The 21883-nt window shown below is 40.7% G+C and overlaps 1 protein-coding gene across 1 annotated transcript; it reads left to right on the top strand.

Moving 5' to 3' along the window:
- Window positions 1–36: 36 nt before the first annotated feature.
- Window positions 37–21341, top strand: LOC103513766 (rho-related BTB domain-containing protein 1). The gene is made up of 17 exons (XM_026826876.1): window positions 37–147; window positions 1272–1513; window positions 2259–2444; window positions 2499–2669; window positions 2940–3019; window positions 6002–6212; window positions 8403–8597; window positions 8749–8903; window positions 9717–9720; window positions 9796–9948; window positions 10572–10814; window positions 11597–11689; window positions 12467–12637; window positions 13171–13413; window positions 18830–18984; window positions 19663–19888; window positions 21230–21341. Exons 2-16 carry the CDS (start codon window positions 1328–1330, stop codon window positions 19880–19882), a joined length of 2466 nt encoding a protein of 821 aa, XP_026682677.1. The 5' UTR covers window positions 37–147; window positions 1272–1327; the 3' UTR covers window positions 19883–19888; window positions 21230–21341.
- The last annotated feature ends 542 nt before the right edge of the window (window positions 21342–21883 follow it).

The raw sequence follows: 21883 nt of genomic DNA, 5'->3' as shown, positions 1-21883 counted from the left end.
GCAACTTTTTGTGCTCGTTGAATTTTTTATCATTTTTTTTTGTTTTGGTTTTTTATCAGTTGTGATTGTGAAGAAAAGTATTCAAATTTTTGATAAGAATTGATTAATTTTTTCAATCAAATAGCCCTTAATTCTTCCGGTTTAAAGGTAATTCACCATTTTGTTGGCATCTTCTTTTGGTTCTATATTACCAAACTCTGCGACAGTACACCAAGAGATCAGAGGAAAATCTTTTTCAACCAAAAGTTTTATCCGTGAAAAGTTTTCTAGTCTTATCCTGAGGGACTGGGAAGTATGAACTTTTGATAATTTCGAGTTATTTCACTCTTTTTCTATGATCTAAGATTGATAGGTCCTTGATTTTATGTTAAAATTTCTGCAATAAGGTTAGAAATAGCCTGAAAACTATTCATGTAAGTTTACAGCAGGCTCTTTCTTTTGCAGAAATTGCAAGGTTCTATTGTTACATAACCACAAGAGTTTACAATAATTCTAGTCAATCATCATAGATAAACAGTTCATCTTTTAAACTATTTACAGTAAATAAAATAGCAAGATACAGATAGTTACATTGATAATCAGATACAGGCATGTAAGTGTTTTGTTTTGATCAATAACACCATTTCATCCTCTACATATATATTACCCATTTTATGTGCTTACCATATTTAACTTGAGCATTTGAGAACTAAACTTCCATCTGTTAAGTAGCCTCCTTGGCTGAGTGGGTATCACACTAGGCCTGTATGGTGGAGGTTCCAGGTTTGATTCCTTGTAGGGTCAAAGTTTTTTGGATCTGTGCTTGGAGTTCAAGGTGCATGCACTCAGCTTTGCGAGAACAATTGTGTAGGTACTTTGATCAAGTACTGACCAGTGGTGGTGTTACCATCAAAAAAAGGTTATTGAAATATGAAAATTGACTGTAAAAGAGGATTCTAGAAAGCTTGCATGTAGAGATCCTTATTCTGGCTGTATAAGTACCTAGTCATTGTAATTCCTATTACTTAAGCATGTGATTTCAGAAAGCTTGTAACTAGAGATCCTTATTCTGGCTGTGATAGTAGTTATTGCTGTGTTCAACAACCTCTTGTAGTACCTACTTGTTCAGAAGTCACATCAATGGAAAACTGTTACAATAAGGAGCTATCACAAATGAGCAGTGACCAGTGTTATTACAGGGTTAGGTTAAACACAAAAAGAAGCTTTCCTTTTAATTGTCATTGCTTCTAAATAATTACCTACCACATCTTCTTGTTTCACATCTTTTTCAGAATGACTGAGATTCAGTAGCTTGTACTCTTGCAACAAACTCCCACCAATCCTCATCATGTTGAGTGATAATGAGCAGCCACACCAAGAACTCGTCAAGTGTGTCGTTGTCGGAGATACAGCTGTTGGTAAAACTCGACTCATCTGTGCCCGGGCATGTAACAAACAGGTGTCACTCTCACAATTGCTCACCACACATGTTCCAACTGTCTGGGCCATTGATCAGTACAGAATCTACAAGGATGTAAGTGGGTTTGTTCTAAAAAAAAAGAAAAAAAAAATACACACAAACACACAATCTTTTTCATTTTACATCTTCAGGGCACATGCAGTACTTACCTATCTTGGAATGGGAAAACTTTAACTGAAATCCAGACCATTAGTTTTATCCCAAATTTTTGAGTCCAGCCTAAAAAATATGGCCCTGCCCCCCTGGTGGGTGATTGAAAGGGGGCACCTGCCGACTTTCAACTGAATTCCAGGTGCCTTGGTGGTGTAGTGGTCAAGGTATTCTCCTGGTAACCAGGAGGGCGTGGGTTCAATCCCAGCCAAGGTATGGAATTTTATCCTCAATATATGAAGATATCACTCAGTATAATATATATAACTACCTACCTAATATTCAATAAAACAATAAAATAGACTCTCGAGTAGAAAGTAACCTCTAGGTTAGGTTAACGCCGCCGGAGGCGTTCTCTACCACCTAACCCTTAGATGAGCTTCATTATTGTGTGGTCAATTTCTCGATAAAATGATAAAATTTCATGTCTCGGGTGGGATTGAACCTGCGCGCTCATGTTTACCAGGCAAGCATCTTGACCACTACACCACCGAGACAGGTAAAAAAAAAGTTTCCCCAGGATTCTACCCTCTAAAGTTGAAGAATTTCATTTCGTTAAAAAAATATTTTATTTCTGCTCCTTCATCCTTCTTCTATTATTTCTGCTCTGCCTTATCAAGGGTTAACATACCATTCTTTCCTTTCACAGACCGGCTCCTATCAGTTCAATCTGCCAGGCAAATCCTACAGTCTCGAACCCGAGGACTCTGCACTGTCAGACCCTAGCAAAGTCGTGTCTCCCATGCCGGGAATGGTGGATAAAGTGTTAGTACAGCCAGGACAGGCGGTGAAAACTGGCGACCCCATTATGGTCATTATTGCTATGAAAATGGAGGTAAGTAATCCAAGTCATTTTTTCAAATAGGTTTGATAGAGGGAATCCTATCAGTTCAATCTGCCAGGCAAATCCTACAGTCTCGAACCCGAGGACTCTGCACTGTCAGACCCTAGCAAAGTCGTGTCTCCTATGCCGGGAATGGTGGACAAAGTGTTAGTACAGCCAGGACAAGCGGTGAAAACTGGCGAACCCATCATGGTCATTATTGCTATGAAAATGGAGGTAAGTAACTCAAGTCATTTTTTTAAATAGGTTTGACAGAGGGAACTGTAACTTCCAAGGTTTTATCGTCCCGAAATCGAAGAGAGAAGGAAAACAGGATAGGAGAAAGCAGGCCGTTCCGAGAACGAATTATCCCTTCAGGATAAAATCCGCCCCGGGCGGGAATCGAAAACGCGGCCTAGTGTCCCTATAAAGCCCACTATCGGTGGTGTAGTGGTCAAGGCGTTCGCCTGGTAAACAGGAGGGCGTGGGTTCAATGCCGTTTGTGAGGTGAGAATAATAATAGTCGCGACCATAGTCCGTTTGTTAGGTGAGAATAATAATAGTCCCGACCATAGTCCGTTTGTGAGGTGAGAATGGACTCAAAATTAGACGGAAATGTTATCTGATTGGCTTTCTTTTGAGGCTTGATAGAGGGAACTGTAACTGCTAAGATTTTAAAGATAACAGAGATAGGAGAAATCTAGCCTGCTAAGATCTTGACCACCACACCACCGAGGTAGGTAATGGACTTAAAATTAGAGTCAGGATAGAAGAAAGCCAGCCGTTTTAAGAACACACCTTACTTCTTTAGGACAAAGTTCGCTCCGGGCGGGAATCGAACCCGTGACTTTAGTTACAAGACTTTATTCTCTAAGCTAATTTGATTGGCTTTCTTTTGAGGCTTGATAGAGGGAACTGTAACTGCTAAGATTTTAAAGATAACAGAGATAGGAGAAATCTAGCCTGCTAAAATCTAGACCACTACACCACCGAGGTAGGTAATGAACTTAAAATTAGAGTCAGGATAGATGAAAGCCAGCCGTTTTAAGAACGCACCTTACTTCTTTAGAATAAAGTTCGCTCCTGGCGGGAATCGAACCCGTGACTTTAGTTACAAGACTTTATTCTCTAAGCTAATTTAGTCTGGCTCTAGCTGTTTTGTTAATATTCGTTTCATATTGCTTTTAACCCTTTGGTGACCGATTGAAACTATCCATAACGAACGTCTAAACCTCGATGTAAACTACAAATTAAATCGGTCACCAAAGGGTTAAGTAGATATGTACCTAGTTATGTACCTAAATTGTACTTAAAAATCCAAATCCAGTGTTTTCACGTCTCCTTTCCCCCCCATCGGGAACAAGCGGCATCATTGAGGAAATATTCTATGCAGCTGGACAAAGTATTCAGAAGAATCAAAACCTGGTGAAGATTGTACCAAATTGAACCTATAGGTTCAATTATAATCTATAGATTACTCTCAAAGAGTCTTACATTCATGGAACTCGGTCATCACCAACATGACGTTAATAATAATAATAGACTCTTGAGTGGAAGGTAACCACTAGGTGAGGTTAACGCCGGAGGCGTTCTCTACCACCTAATCCTTAGAGCTCCATTATTATGTTGTCACACTCTTAAATAAATGAGGATAAAATTCCATGCCTCGGCTGGGATCGAACCCACGCCGACCTTCGAAAAAATGTGGAGAAAACTGAGTTTTTCACCTTTTTAACTGTACATCCCGAAAGTGAAGAAGTAAGATTGGATAGGAGAAAGCCAGCCGTTCCGAGAACGAACCTTATCCGTTCAGGATAAAATCCGCCCCATGCGGGAATCGAACTTGCGAGCTTGTGCTTACAAGGCAGACGCGCTACCCTCAGAGCTAACTAAGCCGGGGGCCTTGCATGTTCGAAAATAAGCTCTCTACTCTGATTTTGGTTGAAATTTTTTGACATGAAATGTAGGTAGGTACCTACCTACAAATGAACATTGTTTTAATGTAGTGTTAAGTTCTAGTGTAAAAATAAAGTGAAAATTGTTCCTCCTTACCTACCTTAATTTTGTATTCTCTCTGGTTCTTTCTCTTTCCTCTTCAAGTCTTCACTTTTACTCAGTTCAGTCTCGAGTTAAAACGATTTTTTTGATAGTTCAATTTTCGTTATTTACACAGTCAACGGTCAGAAATTCTAGAACAAATCAAATTCGCGCCATAGAAAGGCGTATTTTTTTCGCGATAAAGAAACTCGTCTCCAAAATGTCTGCGCGACTTTTTGTGCTCGTTGTATTTTTTATCATTTTTTTTGTTTTGGTTTTTTATCAGTTGTGCTTAACAACAGATCTATTACCAAAAGTAGCGGCCGAAGGCCGCAATATATCTATTCTTTACAGGTGTGTATAACATAGCATAGCATAGCATTGCCAGCGGCCGAAGGCCGCGTTTGTTCTGATGAAGAAATTACCAAAAGACAGCAATATTTGCTTTGGCCATAACAGGCAACATTTGTGTTCAACTTTACATCATCTCTTACTCTACCCTGTGTAGTGGTCAAGGCGCTCGCCTGGTAAACAGATGGGCGTGGGTTCAATCCCAGCCGAGGTATGGAAATTTATCCTCTATATAAGTAATTTGAGAATTTGACCACAATAATAGTAGTAGCTTTGAAGTTCTGCAAAATATATCTGCCTTTTTGGTTCTCCTTATCAAATAGTAGTAGCCTCCTGCTGGAGTAAAGGGACTTTTCAGTCCTACTTATGCGAGCAGTATAAATAAGCACTATTATTGACCACAATAATAGTAGTAGCCTACTGCTGGAGTAAAGGGACTTTTCAGTCCTATGCGAGCAGTATAAATAAGCACTATCATTATTACCCTCCACAGGAACCCTACTGTCCACCCAAGCCTCATCCGTTGGACATCTCCGTAGCCGTCTCTTCCTATCAGGACAACATGTCCCTCCTCCTCACCCAGCAGGCGTTTACCGACGTCATTTTCATCGTCGGCGCTTCGCCGTCGGTCGGATTTAGCGCTCATCGCTTCATACTGAGCGCGGCTAGCGCGTCGCTACAGGCGCTACTCGGGGAGGATGGAGAGGGGGGAAGCGCGGGCGGAGAGATGTGTCGGAGCGCGAGTGAATCCAGTATGGTAAGGAGAAAGAAGTTCTTTACGCTACTCGGGGAGGATGGAGAGGGGGGAAGCGCGGGCGGAGAGATGTGTCGGAGCGCGAGTGAATCCAGTATGGTAAGGAGAAAGAAAGATCCGTTTTTTTATTGTTAATTTTTATTACTGCTTTTACGGATGGGTATACCATTTATAGGATTTTGTATGTTCTGATGTTGTTATGGTGTACAAATAAGAAATGGAAACTTGATAATAACAACTATTTTTTTGAAGAAGTTTGATAGATTTTGATCGATCGATAGATGATAGATAGATAGAAGAAGTTTTTGAAGAAGATAGAAGAAGAAGTTTGAAGAAGTCCTGCCTCGGTAGCGTAATGTACCTAGTTATGTACCTACATTGTACTAAAAAATCCTAATCCAGTGTTGTCACGTCTCCTCCCCCCCAGGGCCACTCGCAAATCCGACCTCATCATGCCAGACGAGGCGCGCAGTGTTGCCAAAGAGCTCGGCGTTCCCTACTACGAAACCTCGGTGCTGACGTACCACGGTGTGAATGAGGTATTTGAGAATGCCATCCGGATAGCGCTCATATCACGACGGCAACAGCGCTTCTGGATGACCAATTTGAAGAAAGTGCAACGACCTTTGTTACAGTTGTGAAGAAAAGTATTCAAATTTTTGATAAGAATTGATTAATTTTTTCAATCAAATAGCCCTTAATTCTTCCGGTTTAAAGGTAATTAACCATTTTGTTGGCATCTTCTTTTGGTTCTCTGTTACCAAACTCTGCGACAGTACACCAAGAGATCAGAGGAAAATCTTTTTCAACCAAAAGTTTTATCCGTGAAAAGTTTTCTAATCTCATCCTGAGGGACTGGGAAGTATGAACTTTTGATAATTTCAAGTTATTTCACTCTTTTTCTATGATCTAAGATTGATAGGTCCTTGATTTTATGTTAAAATTGCTACAATAAGGTTAGAAATAGCCTGAAAACTATTCATGTAAGTTTACAGCAGGGTCTTTCTTTTGCAGATTTTGCAGAAATTGCAAGGTTCTATTGTTACATAACCATAAGAGTTTACAATAATTCTAGTCACTATCATCATAGATAAACAGTTTATCTTTTAAACTATTTAGTACCTAAGTAAATAAAATAGCAAGATACAGATAGTTACATTGATAATCAGATACAGGCATGTAAGTGTTTTGTTTTGATCAATAACACCATTTCTGCCTCTATTTTACCCATTTTATGTGCTTACCATATTTAACTTGAGCATTTGAGAACTATACTTCCATCTGTTAAGTAGCCTCCTTGGCTGAGTGGGTATCACACTAGGCCTGCATGGTGGAGGTTCCAGGTTTGATTCCTTATAGGGTCAAAGTTTTTTGGATCTGTGCTTGGAGTTCAAGGTGCATGCACTCAGCTTTGTGAGAACAATTGTGTAGGTACTTTGATCAAGTACTGACCAGTGGTGGTGTTACCATCATAAAAAGGTTATTGAAATATGAAAATTGACTGTAAAAGAGGATTCCAGAAAGCTTGCATGCAGAGATCCTTATTCTGGCTGTATAAGTACCTAGTTATTGTGATTCCGGTACTTGTGCAGAAGTCACGTCTGTTGAATATTGCTACCAAACAAGCAGTGACCAGTGTTATTATAGGGTTAGGTTAAATGCAAGAAGGATTTTTCACAATTAGAGCAGTGATTAGTGTTATTATAGGGTTAGGTTGAATACAAAAAGGAGCTTTTCTCTTCCACGGACGTGACTTCTGCATAACTACTGTGATTCCTATTAAGCATGTGATTCCAGAAAGCTTGTAAGTAGGTATATAAGCAGTTATTGCTTTGTTCAACAACCTCTTGTAGTACTTGTTCAGAAGTCACATCAATGGAAAATTGTTACAATAAAAAGCTATCACAAATGAGCAGTGACCAGTGTTATTACAGGGTTAAGTTAAACACAAAAAGAAGCTTTCCTTTTCATTGTCATTGCTTCTAAATAATTACCTACCACATCTTCTCGTTTCACATCTTTTTCAGAATGACCCTTATTGGGAAAAATCCTACAATGCTGCAGTGAGCACCAAAGTTGTGACATAATAACACAAAGAAATTGCATTTACATTACATTTTTTTTATTTATTAAACAAATTAGGTAGGTACATAGGTACTGATCGAATAAACTACGGGCTAAATAATTCCCGGAGGGACGGGCCCAGCTTGTTATTACTGCTTTTACGGATGGGTATACCATTTATAGGATTTTGTATGTTCTGATGTTGTTATGGTATAAAAATAAGAAATGGAAACTTGATAATAACTATTTTGAAGAAGTTTGATAGAGGGAACTGTAACAACTGAGGTCTTATCCGAGAACAAACCTTATCTGTTCATTACAAAAGTACGTCTCGGACGGGAAACGACTCAGAAAGTAGGCGCGCTACGGCGCTACCCTTCAAGCTAACTACTAAGCTGTGAATATTAGTAAAAAGAAAAGCTGCCTTCCTGTGTTTATTTATTAACCCCCGGGAGCACAAAGTTTCATGTTTTGAACTCCATTTAAGTTTTAATTTCGGTTTAAAAAATTTGATTTTCTAAAAAATTTGCAAATATTGAAAATCAACTAGTCAGATTGCTCAATCCAAGAGAGGTAAGGTCTGAAACTACTTGAACCGGCTAAGGTAAGGTCTGAAACTACTTGAACCGGCTAAGGTAAGGTCTGAAACTACTTGAACCAACTAAGGTAAGGTCTGAAACTACTTGAACCGGCTGAGGTAAGGCCTGAAACTACTTGAACCGGCTAAGGTAAGGTCTGAAACTACTTGAACCGGCTAAGGTAAGTTTAGAAGCCCAACATTCTATAGAATACCTAGGAATTCTATAGAATGCCGGCATATCGACATTCTCGAGCTATCCAACCGGCTGTGTCTGCAACGACTGACCAACCTGATCGAGAAGCGACTGGTAGATCAGATGATATTCTATGAAGGGTCTGAATCGATTCCCCTGTGTCTGAAACTACTTGAACCAGCTAAGGTAAGGTCTGAAACTACTTGGACCGGCTAAGGTAAGGTCTGAAACTACTTGAACCGGCTAAGGTAAGGTTTGAAACTACTTATTTAAATTTATTTTTTTATGAGATTTTTTTTTCTTACATTATTGGTCCAAATTTTTGTTGTTATTTCAGTTTCACAACGCCCATCAAGTGTCTGCCTGGTGTATGAATTACCTATGCATCAACTACAATAAGCTGTGCAAGTGTAAGACGTCGGCCAAACTACTCAAATCATTGCATGTCGAGAACCAGGAGTATTTGGCGGAACATAGGTGGCCCCCAGTCTGGTAAGCTAAAAGGTGGTTCACTGCTACGCCGTTTATTTATTTCGTAGCAACTTCTGTACTTGCTATAGGTATTTGGCACATTTTGAGGGTACGGGTTAGCCCATTGGTAACGCGCTTGCTTGCCATGCAGAAGGTCCCGTGTTCGAATCCTACCATCGACAAAACATTTGCACTCATATTTCGATTGCAAATATTTCAACGGGTTACTTTCTAGTGTTGACACAGCACCTAAATAGGAAGTATTGTGTCTCTTTTCGTTCAAATGATGAGAGGATACTACGGGATGGACATACTACGACATAGACAACATACGTCTAATGTAGCAGTTGTTTCATTGCTACGAAATATAATCGGGTGAAGCACTTTTTATTTTATTATTAATCTTAAGAGCCGAATTCATTTCTTACATAAGGTCAAGGCGCTCGACTGGTTAACAGGAGGGCGTGGGTTCAATCCCAGCCGAGGTATGGAATTTTAAGCTAATTTAGTCTGGCTCTAGCTGTTTTGTTGATATTCGTTTCAAGTTGCTTTTAACCCTTTGGTGACCGATTGAAACTATCCATATCGTCTAAACCTCGATGTAAACTACAAATTAAATCGGTCACCAAAGGGTTAAGTAGACTATCCATAACGTCTAAACCTCGATGTAAACTACAAATTAAATCGGTCACCAAAGGGTTAAGTAGATATGTACCTAGTTATGTACCTAGAAGAGAGAGAGAGAGAGAGAGAGAGAGAGAGAGAGAGAGAGAGAGAGAATAGAAAGAGTTACTGCGTTGCATAGACCCTATCTTGCGTTGTCTTGCAACTCAGGAATGTAATAACACATATTTTTTTCTCCATAATTATCCCTTTTTATTTTATTATTTTCATTTTATTTTATTATTTTTAGGTATCGTTGCGAAACTGCCGCACGATGTGGTTTGCGGAGATCCGGAAGTTCTGTCCGAATACACCCGTGATATTGGTCGGATGCAAGAACGACCTAAGGTTTATGTATCGTGACGATACCTACTTGGCGTTCTTCCGTGACCACAGCCCGTTTGTGAGGTGAGAATAATAATAGTCCCGACCATAGTCCGTTTGTGAGGTGAGAATGGACTTAAAATGAGACGGAAATGTTATCTGATTGGCTTTCTTTTGAGGCTTGATAGAGGGAACTGTAACTGCTAAGATTTTAAACATAACAGAGATAGGAGAAATCTAGCCTGCTAAAATCTTGACCACTACACCACCGAGGTAGGTAATGGACATAAAATTAGAGTCAGGATAAAAGAAAGCGAGCCGTTTAGTTACAAGACTTTATTCTCTAAGCCAGTGGTTACGCCCGGATCAGGGGTTTAAAACTCCCTTGGACGCCCGGATCAGGGGTTTAAAACCCCCTTGGACGCCCGGATCAGGGGTTTAAAACTCCCTTGGAGCTTTGCAGATATAAAGGTCCTATTCTGGCCAGAGGCTATTTTCGATAATCAGGATTGTTTAAATATCAATAAAGAATCCATAGCTCCGGCTTTGTTTACTATATTCACCCCCATCTTTTACCAAAGTACTGTATTTTTCAAGGAAAATTTACATTTTTTTTTTCTCCTAAAGATGTGTCCATGTGTGAATCGACTGTCGATCGATTTGAACACACCTTAACGTTTCTACATTTTCTCGTCTCGTCAGATCGTTTTCCCCGGTATTCGGGCCGACACGTTCCACATCCTTCTCAGCTTCATTTACACCGACGAGCTCAGCCCAGGTATCTTCCTCAATCCGAACAAGTGTATCGACATCCTGGAGCTATCCAACCGGCTGTGTCTGCAACGCCTGACCAACCTGATCGAGAAGCGGCTGGAAGATCAGCTGTTATGCTATGAAGGGTCTGAATTGATTCCCCTGTGTCTGAAACTACTTGAACCGACTAAGGTAAGGTCTGAAACTACTTGAACCGGCTAAGGTAAGGTCTGAAACTACTTGAATCGGCTAAGGTAAGGTCTGAAACTATTTGAACCGGCTAAGTTAAGGTCTGAACTCATTCCCCTGTGTCTGAAACTACTTGGACCGGCTAAGGTAAGGTCTGAAACTACTTGAACTGCTCATGGCCAGATGTGAAATGTTCCAGGCCATGTTCAGTGGAGACTTCAGAGAGGGTTCCGCCAAAGTGGTAAGCATTGGTTTTAAACAGATAAAAAGATCATTTTTGAAAGGAGAACCAAATGGTATTTATAATAAACAGAACTTCTCATGACGAGGTGAATCTATGTTGTCGAGGCAATGTACCAGTTTCAAATAACATCGATCGACGGCGTCGACTGTGTGTGGACACAGCTTTACAGATCCCCCCTTTCCGTAGCCATCGTGACCAACATCATCTCCCATCAGGAGTACCTGAACGTCGAACTAGTACAGAGATACAAAATGGTAAGTGTTGGTCTTTCAGGCCGAATGAAATGGTAATTATTGGTGCTTCGGGCCGGATATAGAACGATGAAATGGTAATTATTGGTGCTTCGGGCCGGATATAGAACGGTAACTATTGGTCCTTCGGGCCGGATAAGAGATGGTAAGTTTTGGTCCTTTCAGGCCGGATATAAGATGGTAAGTTTTGGTCCTTTGGGCCGGACGAAAGGGTAAATATTGGTCCTTCGGTCCGGATTCAGAATTTTAATTATTGGTCCTTCGGGCCGAATATAAAATGGTAATTATTTTTCCTCAATCTGCCCGAACTACTAGCCATCGTGACCAACATCATCTCCCATCAGGAGTACCTGAACGTCGAACTCGTACAGAGATACAAAATGGTAAGTGTTGGTCCTTCGGTCCGGATTCAGAATTTTAATTATTGGTCATTTGGGCCGGATTTAGAGTGATAACTATTGGTCCCTCGGGCCGGATAATGGTAAATATTCGTTCTTTGTGCCGGATATAAAATGGTCTCATTTGGTCTTTTGGGCCGGATTTAAAAAGCTCTATTAAACTGTTGGTATAATGGAAGAATAATTTGTTCTAAGCTGACAGTCTAAATAAAGCACTACTTATACTTTCAGAACTTCCGTCACAGACTTCAGGAGCTCGGTCTGTCTTAAGCTTTGTTCTCGGAATGTTTCAACTAGCAGACGACATGTTGTGTTTTCTATGATTGTGTTTTCTATCATGTTGTGTTTTCTATCATGTTGTGTTTTCTATGATTGTGTTTTCTCTCATGTTGTGTTTTCTATGATTCTGTTTTCTATCATTTTGTGCTTTCTATTTGCTTTGCCTGTTTCAGAACTTCCGTCACAGACTTCAGGAGCTCGGTCTGTCTCAAGGTTTGTTCTCGGACGTAATGTTTCACTCATTTGGTCTTTTGGGCCGGATTTAAAAAGCTCTATTAAACTGTTGGTATAATGGAAGAATAATTTGTTCTAAGCTGACAGTCTAAATAAAGCACTACTTATACTTTCAGAACTTCCGTCACAGACTTCAGGAGCTCGGTCTGTCTTAAGCTTTGTTCTCGGACGTAATGTTTCAACAGACTAGAAGAAGGCATGTTCTGTTTTCTATAATTTTGTGCTTTCTATTTGCTTTGCCTGTTTCAGAACTTCCGTCACAGACTTCAGGAGCTCGGTCTGTCTCAAGGTCTGTTCTCGGACGTAATGTTCCAACTAGAAGACGGCATGTTTCCGTCACACCGTGCTCTGCTCATGGCCAGATGTGAAATGTTCCAGGCCATGTTCAGTGGAGACTTCAGAGAGGGTTCCGCCAAAGTGGTAAGCATTGGTTTTTTTTACAGATAAAAAGATCTTTTTTGAAAGGAGAACCAAATGGTATTTATAATAAACAGAACTTCTCATGACGAGGTGAATCTATGTTGTCGAGGCAATGTACCAGTTTCAAATAACATCGATCGACGGCGTCGACTGTGTGTGGACACAGCTTTACAGATCCCCCCTTTCCGTGGAATGATTTGCGGGTTTAAAATCCCCTTGGACGCCCGGATCAGGGGTTTAAAACCCCCTTGGACGCCCGGATCAGGGGTTTAAAACCCCCTTGGAGCTTTGCAGATATAAAGGTCCCATACTGGCCAGAGGCTATTTTCGATAATCAGGATTGTTTAAATATCAATAAAGAATCCATAGCTCCGGCTTTGTTTACTATATTCACCCCCATCTTTTACCAAAGTACTGTATTTTTCAAGGAAAATTTACATTTTTTTTTTCTCCTAAAGATGTGTCCATGTGTGAATCGACTGTCGATCGATTTGAACACACCTTAACGTTTCTACATTTTCTCGTCTCGTCAGATCGTTTTCCCCGGTATTCGGGCCGACACGTTCCACATCCTTCTCAGCTTCATTTACACCGACGAGCTCAGCCCAGGTATCTTCCTCAATCCGAACAAGTGTATCGACATCCTGGAGCTATCCAACCGGCTGTGTCTGCAACGCCTGACCAACCTGATCGAGAAGCGGCTGGAAGATCAGCTGTTATGCTATGAAGGGTCTGAATTGATTCCCCTGTGTCTGAAACTACTTGAACCGACTAAGGTAAGGTCTGAAACTACTTGAACCGGCTATGGTAAGGTCTGAACCGGCTAAGGTAAGGTTAGAAGCCTAACTAAGCTAACTAGCTTGGATGGAAGCGTGCCTGCTTTAGAGAGAAGCGTGCCTCTCTTCGATTTCGGGACGGTAAGAGCCCCGTCGTTACAGTTGCCTTTATCGAAAATACTTTATCTGGCCCGAAGGACCAAAAAAATTATTTCAGAAGTCACAAAAGATCTAATCAGGTCGCAGTGAAATAGGGCTTAAATATCCCACTCATTCCATGTTACGCCTAGAGAGACAGAGTATACTTCTCTATTCCATCCCAGCGAAGAAACCTTGGTTAGACTGTGGGAGTAAGGAGACTTTTAAGTTTTATCCCGGCAGGATAGATAAGATACTCTCGTTGTAAACGCTAGGTCTTCGGGCCGAATGAAATGGTAATTATTGGTGCTTCGGGCCGGATATAGAACGGTAACTATTGGTCCTTCGGGCCGGATATAAGATGGTAAGTTTTGGTCCTTTCGGGCCGGATATATAATGGCAAGTTTTGGTCTTTTAGGCCGGACGAAAGGGTAAATATTGGTCCTTCGGTCCGGATTCAGAATTTTAATTATTGGTCCTTCGGGCCGAATATAAAATGGTAATTATTTTTCCTCAATCTGCCCGAACTACTAGCCATCGTGACCAACATCATCTCCCATCAGGAGTACCTGAACGTCGAACTAGTACAGAGATACAAAATGGTAAGTGTTGGTCTTTCGGGCCGAATGAAATGGTAATTATTGGTGCTTCGGGCCGGATATAGAACGGTAACTATTGGTCCTTCGGGCCGGATATAAGATGGTAAGTTTTGGTCCTTTCGGGCCGGATATATAATGGCAAGTTTTGGTCTTTTAGGCCGGACGAAAGGGTAAATATTGGTCCTTTTCAAGCTAACTACTAAGCTGTGAATATTAGTAAAAAGAAAAGCTGCCTTCCTGTGTTTATGTATTAACCCCCGGGAGCACAAAGTTTCATGTTTTGAACTCCATTTAAGTTTTAATTTCGGTTTAAAAAATTTGATTTTATAAAAAAATTTGCAAATATTGAAAATCAACCAATCAGATTGCTCAATCCAAGAGTTAAACTTAAACCGAGTTTAAACTCACTTTGTGGCCCCCAGCCCAAGTACCTAAGTGATTTAAAATTAAGTATCTATTAAAAGATCCATTAATGGGTGCATTGAACAAATTGACTTCATCACTGGACTTTCCCATTCGTATCCATTTCAGGTGTCAACATTTGGCGAAGCCACATCCGGCGAATTCAACGAGGACACCGAACACTTGATTCGGTCCGGCACCCCGAGCAGCACAGACCGCACGTCCTCTCACCACGGCAGTCACAGGCCGACTGATCTCAAACGACGCTCGAGTTGCGTCATTCTGTCCTGGACGAACGGTTACCATAGCGACCGCGCGTCCGGTTACCATAGCAACGGCGTGGAAGGAAAGTGCGTCCCTAGTTACCATGGAGAGAGGAAGAGGAATCTTCACGCTCGGGAGTGGGTGGTGAATCATCCGGCTGTGACGTCCATACGAATGCAACAGGTAGGTTACCATAGCAACGGGGTGCAAGGAAAAGGCGTCCTTAGGTACCATAACAACGGCGTGCAAGGAAAATGCGTCCCTAGTTACTTACCATAATAACTGTTTTCAAGTGAGAATGCGTTCTTAGTTACCATAGCAACGGCTTGCAAAGAAAAATGCGTCCCTAGTTACTATAGGGGTTCACAAAATTTAGAACAAAATTCTGCTATCCAAAAATGCAGACTCCGGAAAAAGGTCACAAGTGACGCAATTTTTCCCAAATCATGCCTCTTGTTCCAGTGTGAAGGGTTGGATAATAGAGGACACAAGTCTACTTCACTGCAAACTGTCATCACGCTGAACAAACTCATCACACCCAGAGCTTGGCAGCATGTCTTGCATTTCCTCTACACGGGAAGCCTGGATGGTAAGATTACCAATACACTTTTGCCCGATCTTACCACTTAGAGCTTTCAGTTCCAGAGCTTGGCAGCATGTCTTGCATTTCCTCTACACGGGAAGCCTGGATGGTAAGATAACCAATACACTTTTGCCCGATCTTACCACTTAGAGCTTTCAGTTGATCCAGAGTTTAAGAAATACTGGTCTGAGAGCTTGGCAGCATGTCTTGCATTTCCTCTACACGGGAAGCCTGGATGGTAAGATAACCAATACACTTTTGCCCGATCTTACCACTGAGAGCTTTCAGTCAGTGGCGTAGCGTGTATATATGGCGTGTATGGCGGCCATACAACTCAAAAGTTCACTCTAATACCCATAAATATTGATGGCATGTACTGTGATGGGACTTGGTAGACCTGTGCATGAGCCCTACAAGGCCCTACACTTGAATTTAGACCACGCTACGCCACTGCTTTCAGTTGATCCAGAGTTTAAGAAATACTGGTCTATGTAAATCAAATGGGTGACATCCAAGAAAACCCTTGACACTGTGTTAACTCTCAGTGGTAAGATGATCTAAGATCGGCAATTAGAAGAAAGACATTCTTTTACGAATAAGGACCATATTCATGGGGCTAAGCAAACCAAATCGCAACAAATATGGACCTCTTTTAGATAGGAATTATAATTACCTCCTTTACTAAGTATATATTTTTAGCTAAATCCTCTTTAGGGGTGAGCTATTCATTTCTAACGAAAGTCACAACTTTGGTTCGGGGTTGTGTGTGTGTGTGTGTTTTTTTATGATAATAACAATTTTAAGATATTTATTATCTCCTAATAAAAAGAATTTTAATTGTGTTAAGCATAAATGCTTGTCAAAAATGTCGTTCCCTGCTTATTGCACTACGCTAAATTTTATGACTTGACTTGGACTCGAACCACCAACCCCCAGATCCGAAGTCCACCGCGCTAACCACTACACCATTATCTCCTAATAAGAAGAACACAAGTAGCTTAATACTCTTCACAGTTGTTCCTTTTTTGAAGCTTTTTTCTTTTTCTTATGTGCAATTTTTTACACTGATGTTGCCAGCAATGGTGAAACATGTCTGTATAAATCTTATATTATAAGAACAAGATCCATTCACTCATTCACAGTTCACATTTCATAGTTCACACACTGATCGCTCTATCTCGAGAACCACAACACCTAGTAAACAATAAAAACAAAAACCCCTCCCCCAACTGTGAAGAGTAAAAGCTACTTGTGTTCTTCTTTTCAAGATGAATCTTCACAAAGTCACGTCAGAATCTATCAGTACATTCGTATCAAGGTAGGATTTGACCAGTCTTATCAAGGTAGGATTTGACCATTAAAAAAATTAAAATTTAAAAGTGAGTCACTATAATGGGAAGATTACCTGAAAACAAAATATTCTCAGACATGTCAAACCTGAAAAGAGCTTGGCAGCATGTCTTGCATTTCCTCTACACGGGAAGCCTGGATGGTAAGATAACCAATACACTTTTGCCCGATCTTACCACTGGGAGCTTTCAGTTAATCCAGAGTTTAAGAAATACTGGTCTATGTAAATCAAATGGGTGACATACAAGAAAACCCTTGACACTGTGTTAACTCTCAGTGGTAAGATGATCTAAGATCGGCAATTAGAAGAAAGACATTCTTTTACGAATAAGGACCATATTTATGGGGCTAAGCAAACCATGTAGGAACAAAAATGGACCTCTTTTAGGTAGGAATTATAATTACCTCCTTTACTAAGTATATATTTTTTTTTAACTAAATCCCCTTTAGGCCCTTTAGAGGTGAGCTATTCATTTCTAACGAAAGTCACAACTTTGGGGCGGGGGTTGTGTGTGTGTTTTAATGATAATAACAATTTTAAGATATTTATTATCTCCTAATAAGAAGAACACAAGTAGCTTATACTCTTCACAGTTGTTCTTTTTTTGAAGCTTTTTTCTTTTTCTTATGTGCAATTTTTTACACTGATGATGCCAGCATTGGTGAAACATGTCTGTATAAATATAAATAAACAATAAAAAACCCCTCCCCCAACTGTGAAGAGTTTAAACTACTTGTGTTCTTCTTTTCAAGATGAATCTTCACAAAGTCACGTCAGAATCTCCTAATAAATAAAAATCAGTATCTCCTAATAAATAAAAAGTTTACTTTGAACAAGTGGCGTGAATTTCTAAATTTTCCTTTCGAAAAATTTATGCTATGAAGGGTCTGAATTGATTCCCCTGTGTCTGAAACTACTTGAACCGACTAAGGTAAGGTCTGAAACTACTTGAACCGGCTATGGTAAGGTCTGAACCGGCTAAGGTAAGGTTAGAAGCCTAACTAAGCTAACTAGCTTGGATGGAAGCGTGCCTGCTTTAGAGAGAAGCGTGCCTCTCTTCGATTTCGGGACGGTAAGAGCCCCGTCGTTACAGTTGCCTTTATCGAAAATACTTTATCTGGCCCGAAGGACCAAAAAAATTATTTCAGAAGTCACAAAAGATCTAATCAGGTCGCAGTGAAATAGGGCTTAAATATCCCACTCATTCCATGTTACGCCTAGAGAGACAGAGTATACTTCTCTATTCCATCCCAGCGAAGAAACCTTGGTTAGACTGTGGGAGTAAGGAGACTTTTAAGTTTTATCCCGGCAGGATAGATAAGATACTCTCGTTGTAAACGCTAGGTCGCTTTATTCTCGCCCGGGACAAACTTCTTCCTGAACAGATAAGGTTCGTTCTCGGAACGACTGACTTTATCCCGTTACGTCCTATGAAGAAGGACACTCCTTCTCTCTTCGATTTAAGGATGATAAGAGACCCTTCTTTGTTAGAGTATCGTAAAATACTTTATCCGGCCCGAAGGACCAAAATATTTCATCCGGCCTTGAAGGACCAGATTTTGATTTTTCCTAATACCTATTATTGGTTCAAATGTTACTGATTTCAGTTTCATAACGCCCACCAAGTGTCTGCCTGGTGTATGAATTACCTATGGACCAACTACAACAAGCTGTGCAAGTGTATAGCCTTTATCGAAAATACTTCATCCGGCCCGAAGGACCAGATTTTGATTTTTCCTAACATTATTAATTCATTTTTTTACTATGTGATTTCAGTTCCATAACGCCCATCAAGTGTCTGCAAACTGTGCAAGTGTAAAGCTTTTATCGAAAATACTTCATCCGGCCCGAAAGACCAAAATTTATTTATATTTATTTTTTCTCAGATTTTTTTCTTACATTATTGGTCCAAATTTATGTCGTTATTTCAGTTTCACAACGCCCATCAAGTGTCTGTCTGATGCATGAATTACCTATGTATCAACTATAACAAGCTGTGCAAGTGTAAGACGTCCGGCCCGAAGGACCAAAAAACCATGTTTTCTCTAACATTATTGTTTCAAATTTTGCTGATTTCAGTTTCACAATGCACATCAAGTGTCTGCCTGGTGTATGAATTACCTATGTATCAACTATAACAAGCTGTGCAAGTGTAAGACGTCGGCCAAACTACTCAAATCATTGCATGTCGAGAACCAGGAGTATTTGGCGGAACATAGGTGGCCCCCAGTCTGGTAAGCTAAAAGGTGGTCCACTGCTGCGCCGTTTATTTATTTCGTACCAACTTCTGTACTTGCTATAGGTATTTGGCACATTTTGAGGGTACGGTTAGCCCATTGGTAACGCGCTTGCTTGCCATGCAGAAGGTCCCGTGTTCGAATTCTACCATCGACAAAACATTTGCACTCATATTTCGATTTCAAATATTTCAAGGGGTTACTTTCTGATGTTGACATAGAACCTAAATAGGAAGTATTGTGTCTCTTTTCGTTCAAATGATGAGAGGATACTACGGGATGGACATGCTACGACACAGACCACATGCGTCTAATGTAGCAGTTATTTCATTGCTACGAAATATAATCGGGTGAAGCACTTTTTATTTTATTATTAATCTTAAGAGCCGAATTCATCTCTTACATAATAATCCTCTTCGATTATTCTTTTATCTATCTTCTTCCTTTTCATTTTCTTCGCCTTTTCCCGTGTACAGACGGGGTCGGCGTTTTTTTTTTTTTTTTTCCTTTTTTTTGTCAGCCTCTCAATCAGTCCTAACTAGGGTGATTGCTTTTTGCTGACATTTGATTTTGGCTTTTTCTTTAGCAACGGAAATTTAGGCTGGTCTACTCCCTGTTTAACGTCCCTCAGCCAAACCCTTTCTATCTTCTTCCTCTTCCTCCATAATCTTTCAGGTATCTCAAGGAACACGACTATTTCGACAAGTGTCTGGCAGAGCGGGAGAGGGAGGACAAGCTCCTATTCAAATCGACCGCCCCCAGTGGCGGCTCAGGTGGGTGCCTCTGCTTCCAAAAGCCGCCGCCCCCCTCCAATCACCTCCCTGATGCGATGACGTCACACCCCGAGCTACGCGTGGTGACGTCACAGCCGCGCTGCTACGTCGTGACGTCATGACTACAGGTATGTTTAATGTTTTCAGCTCCCATGGCGTAGTGGTCACTCCACTCGCCTTGCACGCGGGAGACTCGGGTTCGATTCCCGCCGGGGTCAAGAAATTTGTATCATGCAAATGATTGATTCCGTGCCTGGCTGTTGCGGGGCCCACTCAGCCTAGTGAGGAAAATGAGTAGCTACATATGTAATACTAGCTGAATTCCGTCGCTTCATCCGGAACGTAAGCGCAACTGTTCTATTCGACAGTCTAAATAAAGCACTAATATCTAATACTAAATTTATTATTATTACAGGCGCGACCCTTGTGTGTGCGCGCGCTCCTGATGGGCGTAGGAGTACCTGAACGTCGAACTAGTACAGAGATACAAAATGGTAAGTGTTGGTCTTTCGGGCCGAATAATTTCAACTTTTGGTCCTTTCGGACCGGATTTTTTTTTTAACTTTTGGTCCTTCGGGCCGGATTTTTTTTAACTTTTGGTCCTTCGGGCCGGATGAAATGGTAACATCATCTCTCATCAGGAGTACCTGAACGTCGAACTCGTACAGAGATACAAAATGGTGTGTTGGTTCTCCGGTCCGGATTCAGAATTTTAATTATTGGTCCTTCGGTCCGGATTCAGAATTTTAATTATTGGTCCTTCGGTCCGGATTTAGAGTAATAACTATTCGTCCCTCGGGCCGGATAATGGTAAATATTGGTTCTTTGGGCCGGATTTAATTTTAACTTTTGGTCATTCGGGCCAGATTCAAAATTATAACTATTGGTCCTTTGGCCGGATATAAAATGGTCTCTTTTGGTCCTTTAGGCCGGATATAAAATGGTCTCTTTTGGTCCTTTGGGCCGGATATAAAATGGTCTATTAAACTGTTGGTATAATGGAAGAATAATTTGTTCTAAGCTGACAGTCTAATTAAAGCACTACTTATACTTTCAGAACTTCCGTCACAGACTTCAGGAGCTCGGTCTGTCTCAAGGTCTGTTCTCGGACGTAATGTTTCAACTAGAAGATGGCATGTTCTGTTTTCTATGATTGTGTTTTCTATCATTTTGTGTTTTCTATTTGTTTACACATTAATGTGTTGCCTGCGAGGGAGCTTTGCTCGGGACATTTGATGTGACGTCATCGTGTACGGGAGCGTATGACGTGACGTCAGTGTTCAAGATTTACCGGTATTTTTTAAATTGATTTATCTTGGGATCTAGAAGTCGTAGAAGAAAAAGGAAAATTTCATTGTTCCTCGTTTTTTCTGCTCTTTGACTTAGAAACTTCACCCACGTAAGCGCAACTGTTCTATTCGACAGTCTAAATAAAGCACTAATATCTAATACTAAATTTATCATTACAGGCGCGACCCTTGTGTGTGCGCGCGCTCCTGATGGCCGCCATCTTGTTTTCCGTGCTCCTCTGCTTCTACGTGTTCCAACTGTACGACTGGACGCCGACCTATTGAACACGCCGCGCGCGTCGGTATGTAACGCGTCACGCCGAGGATGTAACGCGGCGCGCCCCGAGTAGCTTGATTTCTGAAGGTCAAGTATATTGATTTCCAGGTCGAGTATCTTGATTTCAAGGTCGAGTATATTGATATCACTTCGAGGTGGGATGTAGATTTTTGAAGTCAAGTTGAATCGAATCGGCTTGGCGCCCCGAGTAGCTTGATTTCTGAAGGTCAAGTATGTTGATTTCCAGGTCGAGTATCTTGATTTCAAGGTCGAGTATATTGATATCAGTGTATGTATCTTGATCTCACTTCGAGGTGGGATGTAGATTTTTGAAGTCAAGTTGAATCGGCTTAATTTCTAGGTAAGGAATAAGTATCTTGATTCCATGTTCAAGGTTTTGAATTCAAGCTGTGGAGAATCTTGATTTCAAGTCGAGGTAAGAAATGTGTATCTTGATTTCAAGGTATATTTCAAGGTGAATGAATTTGAATTTTTGAATTCAAGCTGTGGAGAATCTTGATTTCAAGTCGAGGTAAGAAATGTGTATCTTGATTTCA

Source organism: Diaphorina citri, unplaced genomic scaffold, assembly GCF_000475195.1.
Source record: "Diaphorina citri unplaced genomic scaffold, Diaci psyllid genome assembly version 1.1 scaffold1023, whole genome shotgun sequence".
Classification (NCBI taxonomy): Eukaryota; Metazoa; Arthropoda; class Insecta; order Hemiptera; family Psyllidae; genus Diaphorina; species Diaphorina citri.
The sequence above is the reverse complement of the archived record's forward strand: the minus strand, read 5'-3'. Positions and strand labels throughout refer to the sequence as shown.